The following is a 16,891-nucleotide window of genomic DNA, read 5'->3' as shown; positions in this document are numbered from 1 at the left end:
GAAAGAGATTTTTGAAAGAGACGTTATATAAGCAAGCAAGAGAGAAATAACAATGGCTCACAGTATATAAACTTGGGTAGGGAGAAGTTGACAACTAGTCGTATCTCCCTATATAGTACATTCTGAGCCATTTCATGTCTGGCAAGCCTAAACATGATATTTCTGAAACGTCGTACTTCCCAGAAATACAAAAGTAAAACATTATAATATGAAAAGACATAAAGGGTTTGGCTTGTCATGGGCATGCGGCCATGGACAATACGCCTTAGACGAGCATGACCGTGACACTCAGCGTCCTCATTGGCACACTGTTCGGTGTCCACACCCCTTCGTGGCTCAGCGTCCTTGCTGGCACACCGTCCAGTGTCCACACCCTTTTAGGGCTCAGCATCCTTGCTGGCACACCGCCCAATGCCCACCCCTCTTGAGGGCTCAGTGTCTTCGTTGGCACACCACTTGGTGGTCCACACTTCTACGGGGCTCAGCGTCCTTACTAGCACACCGCCCATTGTCCACCCCTCTTGGGGGTTCAGTATCTTCGTTGGCACACCACTTAGTGTCCACACCCCTACGGAGCTCAGCATTCTCGCTGGCACACCGCTACCGCCCGAGACCATACCACTGAGAGGCCACACTCTGAGGTGAGCAGAAATTTTGAATCTCACAAATCCCCACCAGACCATACCTCGTATTTAATACCCAATAGGCACTCAGCATGGGAAATTCAAAATAGATACCAAATTGATGACCCATTTTCAAACATTTCAATTCCCCACAAACAAACACCCAATGGGACAGTCAGAGCTTGGCTCTAAATTTGTGCACTTAAACAGCCTTTAACAGAGACACAGAACCATAGAAGCTTAGGAAAAGGCTGTTTAAGTGCCTCTACTTCCCTCCCTCTCCCATCATTTATAAACAAACCAATCCCCATTTCTCTCTTCAAACAACAATGGCCAAACAATGGCTCTTTGGAGGAACCTCATCTCCCCGCCGAGCCCCCATCGACCGACACCGACACCGACACCGCCCCTCTCTACCAAGCTGTATGAACACCCTCTTTCATTTCTTTGATTCCCATTCCTTTCCTTCCACTCACTTAGCCCCCAATAAGCCCCACACATCCTCTTTAGACCATGTTTGTTCTTCAGGTGTTGTAGCACCAAGGAACAGCTTGGAGGAATTGGGTCAAGAACAAAATGAGCAAATTCAAGTAAATTTTACTTTTTGTTGCATTAATTTTCAAAGAACAATGTAATTTTCTAATCATATGTTTTGAAATGCAGATGGGACTTGAAATCAACACAAATTTTGATCACAATGCATTGGATTCTCCAAGTGTCAAGACACCAAATCTCTTGGCTAGACTAATGGGTCTTGATATTCTTCCTCAAACCACCACCTCCCCTTCCGCTACACGGTCTCTACCGAACAGCCCGAGAGTATCCTCGTCAAGGCTATCGGATGTCGACCGTCATCACCATCGACACTCGCTCGATATAGTCTTGGACAAAGAGAATAGTAGCCAAATTTGCAAAGAGATGAAACAAGAAGAAGAACAAGTGAGAAGGAAAGTTGCACTTGTTGACATTACCAATAATAACAACAAATTGGTGTATGGTAAACTAAAAAATCAAGACGTGACGATGTCTAGGAAGCATAACTCGATATCGACACCGACACCGACGCCGAAACGGAAGCCAAAGGCAACGACTCGAGAAGAAAAAGAAGAAGAGTCTCCTCCTCCGGCGGCCAAAGTCCGTCATGAACAGGTGCTATAATATATATATATATATATATATATATATATATTTAAATATATTATCAATTTTATAATATATCAGCTTTTTTCTCTTTATTTATGCAACTCTTAATATATATTAATAATAACAACTTCAATTTAAAAGCTAAGAAAAAAAAATCTTGAAATTTTTAATGATAAAATATTTTAAAAAAATAGCTGCAAAATTGAAACATTGTTTTATTTTTTTTTATTTATTTTTTATTGGAAATTTATAATAAAAAAAAATACGACAATTAAAATTTTTTAAAAGCATTATTTCCAAAGCGCATGAAAAATATGTTTGAAATTTCATAATTGTACGGGCTAAGTCATTCCCCAAACAGGGATGCCGGTTCCCGAAGGGGAAGCAGAGGCCGGCAGCGGAAGAGGTGGGCAGGAGAGCCACCGCGGACGGCGGAGCAGGCGAGTTGAAATACATAAAAAGAATATTAAGTTCTCCAAATTGGTTCTCCCCCACCAACCCATTGAACCCATCAATCTTCCACCACCTAGAAACCAGTAGCGCCGCCGTGGGAGAGCCAAGGCTCGAGCGGTGGAACAAGGATGATGATGAAGTGTTGGGGGAAATGGTGAAGAATTGTAGAACAAGGATGATGATGAAGGGGTGGGAATTGGCACGTGCGAAATGTCATGTTCTGGAAGACATGGATTTCTTAAGCGACAAAGATTTGGGGAAATGGAAGAAGATGTTGGAATTGGAAGGGGTTGTGAGGATCTTTGAGTTTCATATTTTGGACTCCCTCTTGCGAGAAACTACTGCCACCATTTTGTCCCTACATAAACGCTGTCGTTTTGTACCCCATGGATTTGTCCTCACGTGAGTCAGCCTCATCCACGTGAATTCTTTTGTCTTGTATTCTTTTTTTTTTTTTTTTTTTTGAAAAATGTTGATTAATAGAACCGAAAATTCTGGTTTAAATCGAGAACATTTTATTTAAATTTTAAATTTTTAGAAATTATGTTAAATGTTATATTATATTCTTCTCATAATAATTTTAATATAAATTATATTGAAAGTAAAACATTTTGATGATTCCATTCTCATTTCACTCTAACATTAAATTTTTAGAAATTACCTTCCACTTTATATTATTATTTTTTTTTTTATAAAATATTATTAATTACAATTTTTAAATATAAATTATATTGAAAAAAAAAAAAGAGACAAATATTCTCGTAATTTAGTGAAGATGGAGAATAAAATAGGACAATTAGTTACCATCTTATTTTTACTTTTTAGGAAGGTAAAAAAGGAGTGGTAAAAACAAAATTTACTCCAAAAGAAAAAAAAGAAAAAAAAAAAAGAAATTAATAGATTGTCTCCTAAAAGGTGTAAGAAAGTAAGAAGTTCATTTAAGGCGTTGGAATGAATATACAGAGTGAACAGTGAACACAAAACTGCTGCAAATATTCATGAGATTTTATCGCTGCTCAGACCCCACTCCCTCACCACTTCATCATTCAAATCTTAACCCCTTTTCATTATTATCATATATTTCTATTTATTCTCAATAAATTAATTATTACAATTTGATATTTACTAAAACCAATACAATTAAAAGGCGATATTTGCCTACGATTACGGGTCAAATATGATATATACGGTAAACCGTAATGGGAAGCTAAATATTTGGAATTGAAAACAGTCGATCAACCGATTTTAAGGTTACACGTGGGCGCTTATTTGGTGGTAAGCTCTAAGAAATGAAATAAAGGTTACATTTCATTCCTTATATCAATGAATTTCTATATGAGCAAGGCTTAAAATGGTAGTAAAAAGTTTAGAACAGGATCATGAGCAAGGCAATCCAATGAACAATTTAGTGTTGATATGAGAAGGTTGGGCATTTTGGGTGCATAATAAACTCATAATCCCTCCTCCCTCATCTTCACCACCACCTTCTGCCTCCCATGGCTGAGTACCACACTAAATGTATGAACAACAAACATATCAGTCCAACACAAAGACAGGGATTTTCCAGTTTCACAACGTTAAACCTTAGAACAACAATGGGGAAAATGGGGTCTGACCTTTGCAGCTAACTTTATATTTTCCTCTATAAGCAGTTTCCCCTGATTCAACATAAACAACTAGCTAAATTTCATGTATACAAATATCGAATCCATTTACATTCTAACGAACACTTATAATTCTATCGATTAAACTCCAAAACATTTAAAACTGAACGAGTTTAGACGTTTCGATTTATTTATATCTCATATTTGAATCTAGAAAGAATAAATTGAAAAGGAATGAACTGAAAATATTTCAATCAAATTTTCATTACCTTTTCAATCAGCTTCATTCTCTGCTCCTTGAATAGCTGAGACTGTAACCAAACGAATTTTTTTAACATATTTTTAGTTTTCCGTAATCGTAACGACCCAATCTGATAAGAAAATTCATACCAATTGGATCTAAAAACGTCTATAAATATGCAAATCTCTAGATTAACAATACTAATCTTCGAATCAAGATGATTTCATTTTAAATGATTGTAACTCTCTGGAGAATTCGACCTAACAATTTTATTGCAAAATAAAACCTTTAGACCTAAAATATTCAAGAACCCTAAATTAATATGGAATCACTCGAAGGGAAACTAAGATTTGAATCACTCTACAATTCTTGAGGTGACTCATGGAAGATCAAGGGTTTCATACAGCCTCAAAATGAAACCGAAACCCTTGACCTTCGGTAACTTTCATACTTCATAATCATAATTACCCACTATGTAAATGTAACCTAAAAGTAAATAAAAAGTCTTAAAACTTAAAATACATTAACGAAACACCATAAGTCTAAATTTTAATTATCCATCGACAACTTGTAACCATCTAAGAATAAATGAAGTCATTATTACATAAATGAAGCTCGATTCTTTTTAATGTTACGTTAATTACAACTAACAATATTCTTCACAGTTTCTTTAAAGTTCATATTGCATGACTGAGATGTCTTGGTCTATATCATAATCTACGAATCTTTTCCTACTATGATATGCCAAGCGTTACTAACCCTAAAGGAGATATTCAATGTGATAAAAGGGCCTTGGTGTTCTAGAATAGAAACGTACCTTTCTTTCTCGAATACGAGTCAAGCTAAGTATCAACTGGGTTTCAATCTCTCGGATTTCCTCCAACGAACACGAATCCAACCCACGCCCCAACAGCTTCCTAAGACGAACAAATTCAAAAACATAACCTAGAATGTTATTAAAAAGCAGTGTTATTAAGTTAGAAATTGCTTACTTTTGTGAAGTTTCAAGTTGCTCCATTTTCTTTGCCGTCATGTCAGCTTCCTGCTTCATTTGCTGCATACAATTTAAGTATTCCATTCCTAATGACTTAGTTACATAACCCTTTGGATTAATAAGTTTTAAAGTCGGGTGTTCATTAGACAAAACTCTAAAAGTTTATGGATTGAATTTATAATCATTGATGAAAAATTGCCCAAAACTACCGTTATATCGGAGTTTTAAGAGGGTCGACAAAACCTTTGTATTATCTTCATTCTTGAGAGCATTCGAGGAGACATGGTTTAACAAAAAGTTGCCCAAAACAATGTTCATATTGAACCTAAAACCTAGGGCAAGATTGAACCCAAATAAAAGTTAGTAGATCGAAAAACCTTAAGACCGCCTTGGCCTAGGTCGAGCGCAGCCGAGACAAGTCAACAGAAAATACATGGATGTGCATTCCGAAGAGAGAGAAACTTTTAAGTTAGATTCCTATCTAATGATCCGGGACGTAATCAGGGACGTGAAGAATAAAAAAAATGAACCTAAAACCTCATTTTTGCTACATTTTAAACTCACTACACCGACATATCAACTTTTTCTCTTTAAAATACAAATTTTTAGTTGAATCACATGTTGTTCAAATGTATTTTTACATAATCCGATTTGTGAATAGAAAGAAGGAAAAAGAAACCTGCATGTATACTTCGGAGCGAAGAGTGTTGGTCTGTCCATCTTTTCCATACCATCGATAACGCTCGATGGACTTATGTATACTAAGTCATCCAACAAAAAAAAAACATATAACAAAACACACATGATCAATACTGGTGAAAATCTATAACATGTTCATGTTGCTTAATTTGAAAAGGAGAATTTATGTGATGAATAAATGAATATAAACCCTAGTTATAATTTTTTCAATATATAAAATTAATTTAGGTCAAATATATTAAATAGTTTATAATACATTATAGATAAAATTTAAAATTTAAAAAGATGAAAAAACATATTGAAGTTTTTATATACTTAATATCTAATTTATATTATCAAATTGAAGATAGTTAAATGTATATATAATTCATATTATTAAGGAAAATGACTTAAACTAGTCTATTCAAATAGACAAAGGTTTTGAGAAGTTAAGGATACAACTATGACAAGACATATCTAAGTGTTCAGCTGACGAGGTAGGGCCTAGGCATTATGACAGTTTTTTTTTAACATTTTTAAGACATACACACTACAACAACATGTAAGAATGGGACTATACCGTATCCTTAATATATATCTTTGTTGTATCGTAGATTTTCTTTTTGAAATTATATCATAGTTTATAAATTTTCAATTCTACGTAACATTGATATTTATAAATATCTAAGTGCTTGGAATTAATCTTCAAGTTTAATTTGTTTAATTTAGAAGAAGAATTTAGTGTCGAGAATATTATTTCAAGCTTATACAAATGTTTTTTTTTTTAACATTGTGTGGGCTTTTGGGTCTTGTGTTTCACGACGAGTTTTGTTCAACGGTAACAATGACTACCATAAACTACAATAACTTGCATTTAAGTTGATCTCGAAATTTATATCTCATACACTTCGTCAATTTTATTTGGTATGACGAGTTTCAAATACCCACATGTTCAAAAGTCTTGATTTGCAAAGTTTGAACCTCGGCAAACCGTTTCTAGCAAGGGCTTGGATTTAGGCAAACTAAGATATGAGGCCCCTTTTTGTATACTAACCAATTGGGTAATCCTCCTCAAAGGTTGGATAAAGGATTTCGTCAATGGAATACCAATAATTTTTTTTTAGATTCATTATCAAATTAAGTGGTTTTAGTATTCGAATGTCTTATGAACCTTCTCTAGCACACTTAAGCATGTCTTCTAGAAAATTATTGCTCTCCGTGAGTGTTTTTTAGATGCATGTAGTAACGTTCCTATAAATTCAATCAAGAAAAGCTTTCTAAAGAACTTAAGAATCAATATCTAAATTTTTCTATTTACTTGATCAAACCAAACCCAGAAGAAAATTTAAACAATATTTTAAGAGCTACAATTTCCGAGAAGGAAGATCTTACAAAACCCTAGATGAAATCTAAGAGGTACAATTTGGAATAAATAATCACAGTGAAGTAGATAGATATGACTAAGATTAGACTCATAAACAAACCCTAATTTCCCCCATCGTCGTCCTTTTAGTTCTACAGATTCAAATCAAAACAGCTCAACAAAATGAATTTAGGCGATTTCTGAAGCAGAAGAACAAGAAAAAATGACTTACTCGGTGCTTGAGAACTCATAAAGCCTTCCTTTCTGAGAGAAAATCATGACAGAAACTTCAGCATCGCACAGAACAGAGAGCTCATACGCCTTCTTCAACAGCCCATTTCGTCTCTTTGAGAAAGTCACTTGACGATTTGTCGCGTTTTCTATTCGTTTCATCTCGACCTTCCCTCTCACCATTGTTGGCTTTAGATTCAGAAGCTCAGCTGCGATTAGTTCCAAGATTATTGGAACAAAAACTGGAAAGATTGAGCTCAAAACGGGATTTGAGCTTTCTTTTTCCTTGATGCCAAGAAAGGAATGATCGGAGAAAATTATGAGAAGAGCTGCAGATATAAATTTGGGCTTTTGTTTCGGGGGGTTTTGAGGGAATAATGAGAAGATGAGGGGCCTTGTTGCAAAAAAAAAAAAAAAAAAAAAAAAAAAATATATATATATATATATATATATATATATATATATATATATATATATATATATATATATATATATATAAAAGGAGGAAATGACTGAAAATGTTTGAAAAAAATAAACCCTAAAAGAACGAGAGACCTCGGTTTGAAAGGAGAATAAAACATTTCTTATAAAGATGTGTAAACTTCTTTTTAATAGACACACTTTAAAACCATGAAACTGACTATGTAATGGGTCAAAGCAGACATTATCTACTAGTGCGTTTCTTTTTAATAAACATACTCTAAAACCGTGAAGCTGACAGCTTAATAGGTCAAAACAGACAATATCTACTCGTGATAAGTGTAGGCTCTTACATGCCATCTACCGTGACATTTATTATCCCTTTAGTAAGTTAGTTAAAGTAGAATTTTGGTCTCATTAGCACACTAAAATAATAATAAGAAGAATAGTAAATACATAATTAACAAGTAAAATAAGGTCTGGAACGAGCACATGGACAACACGTCTTGGACAATCATGATCGAGACATCCGACACGCAGTCATAGATAATACACTTTAAACAAGTATGGTGGTGACACGTAGCATTTATTCACGGTTTAAATACCAAAAACAATAAATTATGTTGTCTTGTAAGCACAAAAATAATAATTTAGAAACATTAGAAGAAAATAAAATAATTTAATGACGCTACCAATATAGTACCAATAATTAAGAAAAACATCTATTATTTTGTCAACTCTCAATTATTTTGTCACCTTTTATTTGAATAGTATATTTCTGGCAATTATTTGTACAAAAATACATATTTAAATATTAAAAAAAAAAACCCTTTTGAAATTAATTTTTTATTGTAGTATTTATTTTGGAGGAATTTTATTTATTTATTGAACTTTAAGAATAAAATTAAAATAATATTAACCTCGGTGTTCCTCTCATTTTGGTAAAATTAAGGCCCACATTATTTAATTTGACACTGAAATATATATTTTTATAATAAACATTTTGTTTTTTAATATATATATATATATTTATTTAATTATTGTGTTGCATAACTGGCTTCATAAATTCAAGTGTTATTACCGTACAATTTTGTGTGTGAAGGACCAACCAGAATTCGACAGCACATAGTCAACGTGGTCCCCACGATACTACTTCTACCAATGGGGTGTGACCGTCACGTGATCTCCTCCTTTGGCGTACCACTCTTTTCATCGGAGGAATTGACTTTGAAAGCGACGTTTTAAATTAATAAATATACCATTTAATTTTCTATTTTATGTAAAAAAAAAAATAATAATAGCTTTAATAATACTTTTATCAAAAATACTCTTGCACCTATTAAAAATAAATAAAAAAAATTATTATCTTTAAAATACTATTAAGTTTTTTAAAATTTTATTAATATCCTTAAATTATTTTATAAAAATTTAAAAGTATATTAACATGTTTCAAAAATACTTTATAATATATCTAGAGATGATTTCATTATTATTTTGAATACTTTTTTTAAATATAAACGTAAAGTATGAACTTGGGTTGAGTTTGGTGGTAAACTCTATTCAAATTGTTCGATTAACCAACTTAATCAACTTAAAATTTTTTTGTTAATTTAAAAGATTTCTCGAACCCAACCCAACCCAAAATGCATTGAAAGCGAGCTCCTCCGGTTGACCATGGACTCTGGATATGTCGACGGTCCAGGCAAGGGCCTCCGCAAGGGTTCCGTTCCATCATCTCGATCAAATTTTGAAAGGGCTAATGAAAGAACTCAAGCCCACTTCTAAAGCCCAATAGGCCCACTAAAGTCAAATAAGTCCGGCCCATTTCATAAAATTAAAATAAATAAACGATTCATAATAATTACCTCACATATGAATCCAAATCGGATTGAATTTACACTCTTAGAAATGTATTTGGTGGTGAGCTATCTTAGACGAACACGACTCTCCACCACCAAAAGGCCGATGTGGGACTTTCATCATTCAACACCTCCCCTCGAACAAAGTACGCATCCCCTTAATCGAGTTTAGGGCATGACTCTAATACCATGTTAAACGAACACGACCCTCGAATAAAGTACGCCTCCCCTTAATCGAGTTTAGGGCATGACTCTAATACCATGTTAGACGAAGAACACGACTCTCCACAATGGTATGATATTGTTTACTTTGAACATAAGTTCTCATGATCATTCCCTAAATTAGGAGATGTGAGACTTTTATTATCCAACAAGCTATACTCAAATTAACAACATTTTTAAGAATTACTGGTATATGATCGAGACATAAAGATGTCATAAAGACGGATCGAGACATTGGGTTGTCTATCTCGGAGCGGATAAGTGATATTAAGCTGAAGACAAGAAGAGGTCTTGATGAACTAAAGAACTTCAAGAACAGTCCTCTGATTAAGCGCAGTGTATCTCCATCGCTCCTTCTCGACAAAATCAGCATCCAAAAACTGAGCAACAAAGCACCAAAGCTTATAAACATCATCAAAATTGGTCAAAAATCCAAGAGCAGCAGTCACCACACTGATCCCCAAGTTAGCTTTCACCTTCTTCATCTTCTCATCTTTCCCAACCTCCTTTCGCTCAAGAACCCTCCCTTTCTCCTCTGCATACTTCTCAGGAAACCAAATGTTCTGCAAAAATCCATAGCTTAATGAAATGTTGCTTCGATCTGCAAGCTTCTGCACAAGAACAGGCTCAACTTTCTCCCCTTTCCAATCGAAAACATTGAATGCCAGAGCTGGTCCTCTGTCGAATTTCACCTTTGGGCCGTAGATCTTCACCAGAGATACCCCTTCTGTGTTTGGATGTTTGAGCTTCAACAATGAACTCACCAGCCAATTGATTAGGCATCGTGCTCTTGTTGATATCAATATCAGCCCCAATGAGTCCATTTGATCCAACCCTTTGCATTTTGTTTCGATTTCTGAAACATTTGACCTCAAATTTGTGTCCTCCTCTGTTTCTGGAAACTGGGTTGTTGATGTTTGTGTTGTTTTCATTGATTCATATGAAATTGGACCTGAAAATGAGCTTGTTGATGGAACCATTTGAGACATGAACTGCTGATGATGAATTTCCAGCTCCGTGTCAGTCCCGGATGAGTCCTCAGCTAGCTGAAACAGCTTGTCAGCAGGAACAAGATTCACAATTCCAACATTCGAGGAACAAGAATTGGTGTCGAGAATTGAAATGACAGATTTTTTCACAAGAAGACACCCAAATCCAGATGGGTTTTCGCCGAAGACTTTGTAGAAAGAACAGACAAGAAAATCAGGTCGAAACAAAGATAATCCAAAACAATCCATATCTTTAGGACCCAAAGCACAAGCATCGACAAGAACATGCCACCGATTTTCCTGCGCTATACTCATCCATAAATAAGGATATCTAGCTCCCGTAATCCTGGAATGTAATGGAAAAACAAAAAGACCCTTTTTAGTTTTCTTCTTCTTGTTCTTACTCACGATCATTTCCTTCAATTTCCGTGAGTTTATCCTCAATCTCGGCCATGAAAATTCAGCTGACATAGTCAAAGCTCCTCTGTTTTGGGAAGTGTTGACCATGGCTTCCACTGCTTCACTTTCGTAGTCATAAACAGTCAAAAGCTTGTTGCTGGTTTGAAATGGGTATGATTCTGCTAAGAGTTTGAAGGCGGAGGTTCGATTCGCGGTGAAAACCATGGAATAATCGGAATCTGAAACGTTGAGGAATCGGAATATTCGTCTTTTAATGGCGGATTCTAGGTCAGAATCGAGGCCATTTTCAAGGAGGCGAGATTTAAAATTGCCGGTTCTGTAAGAAACGCCGAAGAAAGGGAAATTCAAATTGGAAGAAGGAAATGGGTTGTGATGTTTTTGGAATTGATGATACGAAAAGAGACCGATTCCGATGTAATCGAGACACGTGTGGTTTGTGAAGTTGAGATGGTAATATTGTTTGTTTCTGATTTGGTCGATTTTCTGGGTTTGGTTATACTGTGGGAAGGCGGCGAGGAACAGAGCCAGAGCTTGCGGCGGCGCCGGGAGAGATTCCGGGTTTGTGAAATTGGTGTTGGGGAACACTCCGGCAGTGGCTTTGGCCGTGAAATCGCGTCGGGAGGCAGCGGAAGTTCGAGGGGTGGTCGAGGTTGTCGAGGTGGAGGAGGGGAAGTTGAGTAATGGTGTTGGGCAACAGCTGCTTCCTCCGCCGCTTCCGCCGCCGCATGCTGCCGCGATCTCCATCAGGCACGGCGGTTGCATCTCCGTTTTTGGGGTTTTTTGTTGTCTTCTTCACGGAGGGCGTTTTTTGTTGTCTTATAAATTGGGTTTGGCTGTTAAAGTTTTTAAATTTAATTATTTATTTTAATTGGTGTGTAAAAATTATTTTTATGTCTTTTTCATAAGGGAAACAATTGGGTACTAATTTAATAATTTTAGGGGTAATTTAGACATTTTAAAACAATTTAAATAAAAAATATATATATTTAATGAAATTAATGTTTTAATTTCAAAAGTATAAAAAAAATAACAAAAAAATTAATATTTAAGAAACAAAATAAAAAAAAAAAAAATTAATGAATTATCAAATATAATTTAATCTAATGTTTCCACTTTTTAAAAAAGAAAAATTCTTATTGAATTAAATAGCGTCAAGCATGTGATAAATTTATTCCATAGTCTTGGTCAATATTTATTGTTGGTCATGCACCAGGGACAAAATGGTCTTTTTAATATTATTTTATATACAAATTTGGTATTTTATATTCTTTTCAAAATTAATTTTGAATAAATTGGTTCATTGAAAAGGTCTGCTGACCCCTTTAATTTAATTTATTTTTTAATAAAGTTTGACCTTTTAATGTTTTTTTAATTATCATTCTATTTAAAATTAAATAAATTGCACAAAAGTTTGACTAAACCATCAAGTTCTTTTTTTCTTTATTATTCAACCATTTTTAAATAAAGTAAAATTATTAATATTTTGAGATAATTTTAATAATTCGAAAAAATAAAATTTTAATTATATAGTTTATTCAAATTAAGTTATCCTATAAAAAAAATATTTTAATTTCAATTTAGCCTCTAATTTTTTTATCTAATTTTTTTTTTCTCTTTCAATAAAAAACAATATTTTTTTCTTAGCTAAATATCACGTCATATATATATATAAAGTAGTAAAATAAAATTTCAAGTGAATTAATTTATTTAAAAAATTGAAATAGTTTAGTTTATTAAAAATAGATTTATGTCACTAAATTTTAAGAAAACAATAAATTTAATTTCTATTATTAATTAGTTGATTTGTGGGTTAGTTTGAGGTGAATGAATTAATTTATTTTCCGAGAAATAATTTTAAATCGAGAATTCTCAGACTCGTAAATAATTATCATACAAAATTATATTGAGAGACATAATAAAACGATGAAATATTTTAATTTCAGCTTTATTTTATGGCTCGAGATTTTCATTAGGTCATTGTCATTTCAGGTATGTTTTATAGTTCGAGATTTTCATTAAATGAATCGACGTTAGCTAAGTCAATATTGGGACGAAATTAGGGTTTGAATGGTTGTTGAGAAAGGAGATGATTTATGGGTCACTTGGCATGACATACGGCTTTTGAGGAAAAGACATCAGCAATCAATAGTGGACTGCAAAAAAGGGCTTTCATATTGGCCGGCATCATTCTTAGCTGCCCTCAAAAGTGCTTCTTCCATTGCTTCTTATCTACTTAACCCTTAAGTTTTTCCCCCCCTCCCCCCAATAAAATTACATAAACTATTAAAAAACGCTACATTATACGAGACTCGAGTACCATATTGTCTATCTCGTTAAGGGAATTCGAATATTTTTCTTGCACAGTCTCTAGTGGAAACAGGGAAATTAGAGTGTCTCGTGGGATGGATGGTAATCTGGGTATAGAAGCTATGATCATGTGGTTTAGAAATCAGTTGAGGTGAAATGTTGGGTTCGAGTATTTATAGAGAAAATTGACCCACGTGGAAGATCGAGAATGTGTTTAGGGTTGAGGGTTTGTGCTAGAGATCTTGAAATTTTTTAGCGGTTTAGATTTTTTTCTTTCTAATTTAGACTAAAATAATAAATTTTGATGGAGTAGTTGGAGAGGGGAAGGAACCATTGAAACCTCACCTAGCATACGTGTTTTAAATTGTGAGATTGACAACGATATGTAACAAGCCAAAGCAGGTAATATATGTTAGTGGTGGGGTTTGACTAGTACAAATGGTATCAGAACCATACACTAGGTGGTGTGCCAACGAGGACGGTGGGTCCCTCGAGAAATAGATTGAGAGATCTCACATTGGTTGAAAGAGAAGAACGAAACATTTTTTACAAGGGTGTTGAAACGACTTGGGTCGGAAAATTCATATTATTAATTAAAATTTAGTAAAATATGGAAGATATTTATTTTATGAGAAATTAATAGTTTAAATGATAAATAAAATAATATTCGTCATACCCCATCTCCAGCTGCATCCCAAACTTTGGTATAAATGAAGATTCTTTATTTCTCATTTGAGCTGGTAACCCTACAAGGACCTAAACTTTACAATAATTTTTGTCACTTCTTCATGGTTTTATTCTAATATTTTAGGGCAAATTAGTAAATTTATAGTTTAAAACGAATATTTAATAATATATATATTATTATTTTTTTGGTCGGGAGGGGATGAAGATCAAAATAAAATTGTTGAGGACGAAGAGACGAGATTCCACTTTCAGATCTTCAACGTTGTGCATGTAAGCCTTCAAGCTAATGAACCCGATTCCTTGCTTGATATTGTGGATTGAGCTTTAAGATTATGGTCAATACTCACATTGTTTTGATATTGCTCGAGGCTCAACACGTGCACCCTTATTTTGTTGGAGGTGTTTTCGAGCTATATGTCATTTGCAATACTGTCCTTATTGTAGAGGGCAATATCTCGACATTGCAATATATAATTATTGTAGAGGGCAGTGTCTCCGAGTTAGTTCAAACGTATATTCTCAATTATGAAAAATATGTCTATCTAAAGCTATACCTTTTAACCTAAAATAACTACGTTCCCACCTATTCATAAACTAATTTAAATATAGTTTACTGGATAAGACATTAATTACCGTTATAAACAATCTCTCACACTCCTTGGGATGGATTCTTGGTTGTTCAGTAGTTTTAAAGATGTAGCTTGACCCAATGCATAAAATTGGTCATTAAATAAATATTTAAACTTCACAACCCTAAAATATGTAATGCTCGCTCGAGTCTAGTAAATGAAGGCTACATAAATGAACCAAGACCATATACGAATGCGAATAATCACGAAAATAGGTGTGACACTTGAATAAAGAAGAGGAACGTGAATGAACTAAGACCATATCAGAATGAGAGCGATTCTGAATGTGATGTCCCACATTGGTTGGGGAGGAGAACAAAACACCCTTTATAGAGGTGTGGAAACCTTGTCCTAGCAGACGCGTTTTAAAGCCTTGAGGGGAAGCCCGAAAGGGAAAGCCTAAAGAAGACAATATCTGCCAGCGGTGGATCTGGGCCATTACAAATGGTATCAGAGTCAGACACTAGACAATGTGCCAGCCTTCTCGCTGTTTTTTGAAGGGGGGTAGACACGAGGCGGTGTGCTAGTAAGGACGCTGGGCTCCAAAGGGAGGTGGATTTAGGGGCGGTCTCACATCGATTGGAGGAAGGAAAAAGTGCCAGCAGGGCGCTGGGTGGGGGGTGGATTGTGATGTCCCACATTGGTTTGGAGGAGAACAAAACACCCTTTAGAGGGGTGTGGAAACTTTCCTCTAACCCGTTTTAAAGCCTTGAGGGGAAGTCCAGAGAAGATAATATTTGCTAGCTGTGGATCTGGGCCATTACGAATGGTATCAGAGTCAGACACCGGACGATGTGCCAGCCTTCTTGCTATTTTCTGAAGGGGGGTAGACACGAGGCGGTGTGCCAATAAAGACGCTGGCCCCAAAGGGGGTGGATTTAGGGGGTGGTCCCACATCGATTGGAGGAAGGAAAAAGTGTCAGCAGGACGCTGGGCGGGGGTGGATTGTGATGTCCCACGTTGGCTGGGGAGGAGAACAAAACACTGTTTATAGGGGTGTGATGGTTCGAGCATATGAACTTCACAGTTAAGGGTGTTTTGCTTCGAATAATTTTACGTTGGGTGACCTCCTGAGAATTTTTCTATAATGCATGTGAGTGAGGACAAAGCGAGTAAATAACGTGACCATGTTGCAGGAGAATGTCAGGGCTATCAGGTGCCAAATTCTGATCCAAATCTCGGGCATAGTTATTACAATATGAAATTGGTAACGTGGTCATATCACAAGAGAATCACGAAGCTATTAAGTGCTGAATTCAAATTTCAAATTAAAAGTGTGGAATATATGATGTAATAAAAAGAGATAGATGACGTAATAATATAAAATTTGAAAGTGTTTTCCCCGACAAAATTGTTTTATTAAAATTATTGAAATGGGTGAGTGATAATAAAAAGTCAAGATCTGAAAAAGTGGGTTTGAAAAAAGAGTGAAAAATGATTGCTGTGAAGAAACAGATGAAAAAGGGAAAAGCTGCAGCAAAATATATTTAATAATATTTAAAAAAAAAGTTAAAAGAAAAATAATTACGTAAATATTAAAAGAAAAAGAAAAAGAAAAAGAAAAAGAAAACCAAGCAATTCTTTGACTGTCCTTCCAAACTCAACTTTGCATCTTTATCAGATCCATCTTTTATTTTATTTTATTAAATTAATTTGAAAAACTAAATAATTACAATAAAAAAAAAATACATTTGTTATCGTCCACGTGACGTTGCTCCATCAACTTCCGCTCATTGCAGAAAATTCTGTCAACATGGGAATTTGGGTCATGTCTGAGTCCGAGTGTGAGTGATCTGTCATAGGGTTATTTCTAGTCTAGTCTAGAGTCAAGACCAAATAAAGAAATCTCACCGGCCTAACTGACGAGCAAACACTAGAATGTGAGAGCAAAGAATCACCCAAGGAATGGCCGAGCTCCAAGGGGGGAGGCAAGAACCATGTTCCTGGCCCAACCCTAGACACTCTAAGATCCTTTTTCAAATCCCTTGGACCCTACATAAGAAAGGAAAAAGAATTTCACGTTCTTCC

The 16,891-nt window shown here is 34.9% G+C and overlaps 3 protein-coding genes across 3 annotated transcripts; 1 reads left to right on the top strand and 2 right to left on the bottom strand.

Moving 5' to 3' along the window:
- The first annotated feature begins 733 nt into the window (after window positions 1–733).
- On the top strand, window positions 734–2,659 carry LOC147792641 (uncharacterized). The gene is made up of 3 exons (XM_087124333.1): window positions 734–1,213; window positions 1,287–1,772; window positions 2,128–2,659. Exons 1-3 carry the CDS (start codon window positions 953–955, stop codon window positions 2,623–2,625), a joined length of 1,245 nt encoding a protein of 414 aa, XP_086980459.1. The 5' UTR covers window positions 734–952; the 3' UTR covers window positions 2,626–2,659.
- Window positions 2,660–3,409: 750 nt separating this feature from the next.
- LOC111794616 (MADS-box protein AGL42) lies at window positions 3,410–7,686 on the bottom strand. Its single transcript, XM_023676687.2, has 7 exons — window positions 7,332–7,686; window positions 5,738–5,819; window positions 5,057–5,118; window positions 4,882–4,981; window positions 4,093–4,134; window positions 3,836–3,877; window positions 3,410–3,731 (listed from the first exon to the last, which is right to left on the bottom strand). The coding sequence occupies exons 1-7, from the start codon at window positions 7,511–7,513 to the stop codon at window positions 3,597–3,599; spliced, it is 645 nt and encodes a 214-aa protein (XP_023532455.1). The 5' UTR covers window positions 7,514–7,686; the 3' UTR covers window positions 3,410–3,596.
- A 2,187-nt stretch (window positions 7,687–9,873) lies between these two features.
- LOC111794688 (Pyridoxal phosphate (PLP)-dependent transferases superfamily protein) lies at window positions 9,874–12,148 on the bottom strand. Its single transcript, XM_023676797.2, has one exon. It carries the CDS (start codon window positions 12,000–12,002, stop codon window positions 10,131–10,133), a length of 1,872 nt encoding a protein of 623 aa, XP_023532565.2. The 5' UTR covers window positions 12,003–12,148; the 3' UTR covers window positions 9,874–10,130.
- Window positions 12,149–16,891: the final 4,743 nt, after the last annotated feature.

The sequence above is a fragment of the Cucurbita pepo genome, chromosome 5 (genome assembly GCF_057944985.1).
Source record: "Cucurbita pepo subsp. pepo isolate OVF chromosome 5, ASM5794498v1, whole genome shotgun sequence".
In the NCBI taxonomy this organism is placed as follows: Eukaryota; Viridiplantae; Streptophyta; class Magnoliopsida; order Cucurbitales; family Cucurbitaceae; genus Cucurbita; species Cucurbita pepo.
The sequence above is the reverse complement of the archived record's forward strand: the minus strand, read 5'-3'. Positions and strand labels throughout refer to the sequence as shown.

What these genes read in the sequence shown, in the direction of transcription:
- LOC147792641 (XM_087124333.1), top strand. Translation starts at nt 953, where the DNA reads ATGGCCAAACAATGGCTCTTTGGAGGAACCTCATCTCCCCGCCGAGCC. An exon ending in AACAAAATGAGCAAATTCAA is followed by an intron (nt 1,214 to 1,286) that starts GTAAATTTTACT and finishes TTTGAAATGCAG; the next exon opens with ATGGGACTTGAAATCAACAC. An exon ending in CCAAAGTCCGTCATGAACAG is followed by an intron (nt 1,773 to 2,127) that starts GTGCTATAATAT and finishes TTCCCCAAACAG; the next exon opens with GGATGCCGGTTCCCGAAGGG.
- LOC111794616 (XM_023676687.2), bottom strand. Translation starts at nt 7,513, where the DNA reads ATGGTGAGAGGGAAGGTCGAGATGAAACGAATAGAAAACGCGACAAAT. An exon ending in CAACTTGAAACTTCACAAAA is followed by an intron (nt 4,982 to 5,056) that starts GTAAGCAATTTC and finishes TGTTCGTCTTAG; the next exon opens with GAAGCTGTTGGGGCGTGGGT. An exon ending in CTCGTATTCGAGAAAGAAAG is followed by an intron (nt 4,135 to 4,881) that starts GTACGTTTCTAT and finishes GTTTGGTTACAG; the next exon opens with TCTCAGCTATTCAAGGAGCA.
- LOC111794688 (XM_023676797.2), bottom strand. Translation starts at nt 12,002, where the DNA reads ATGCAACCGCCGTGCCTGATGGAGATCGCGGCAGCATGCGGCGGCGGA.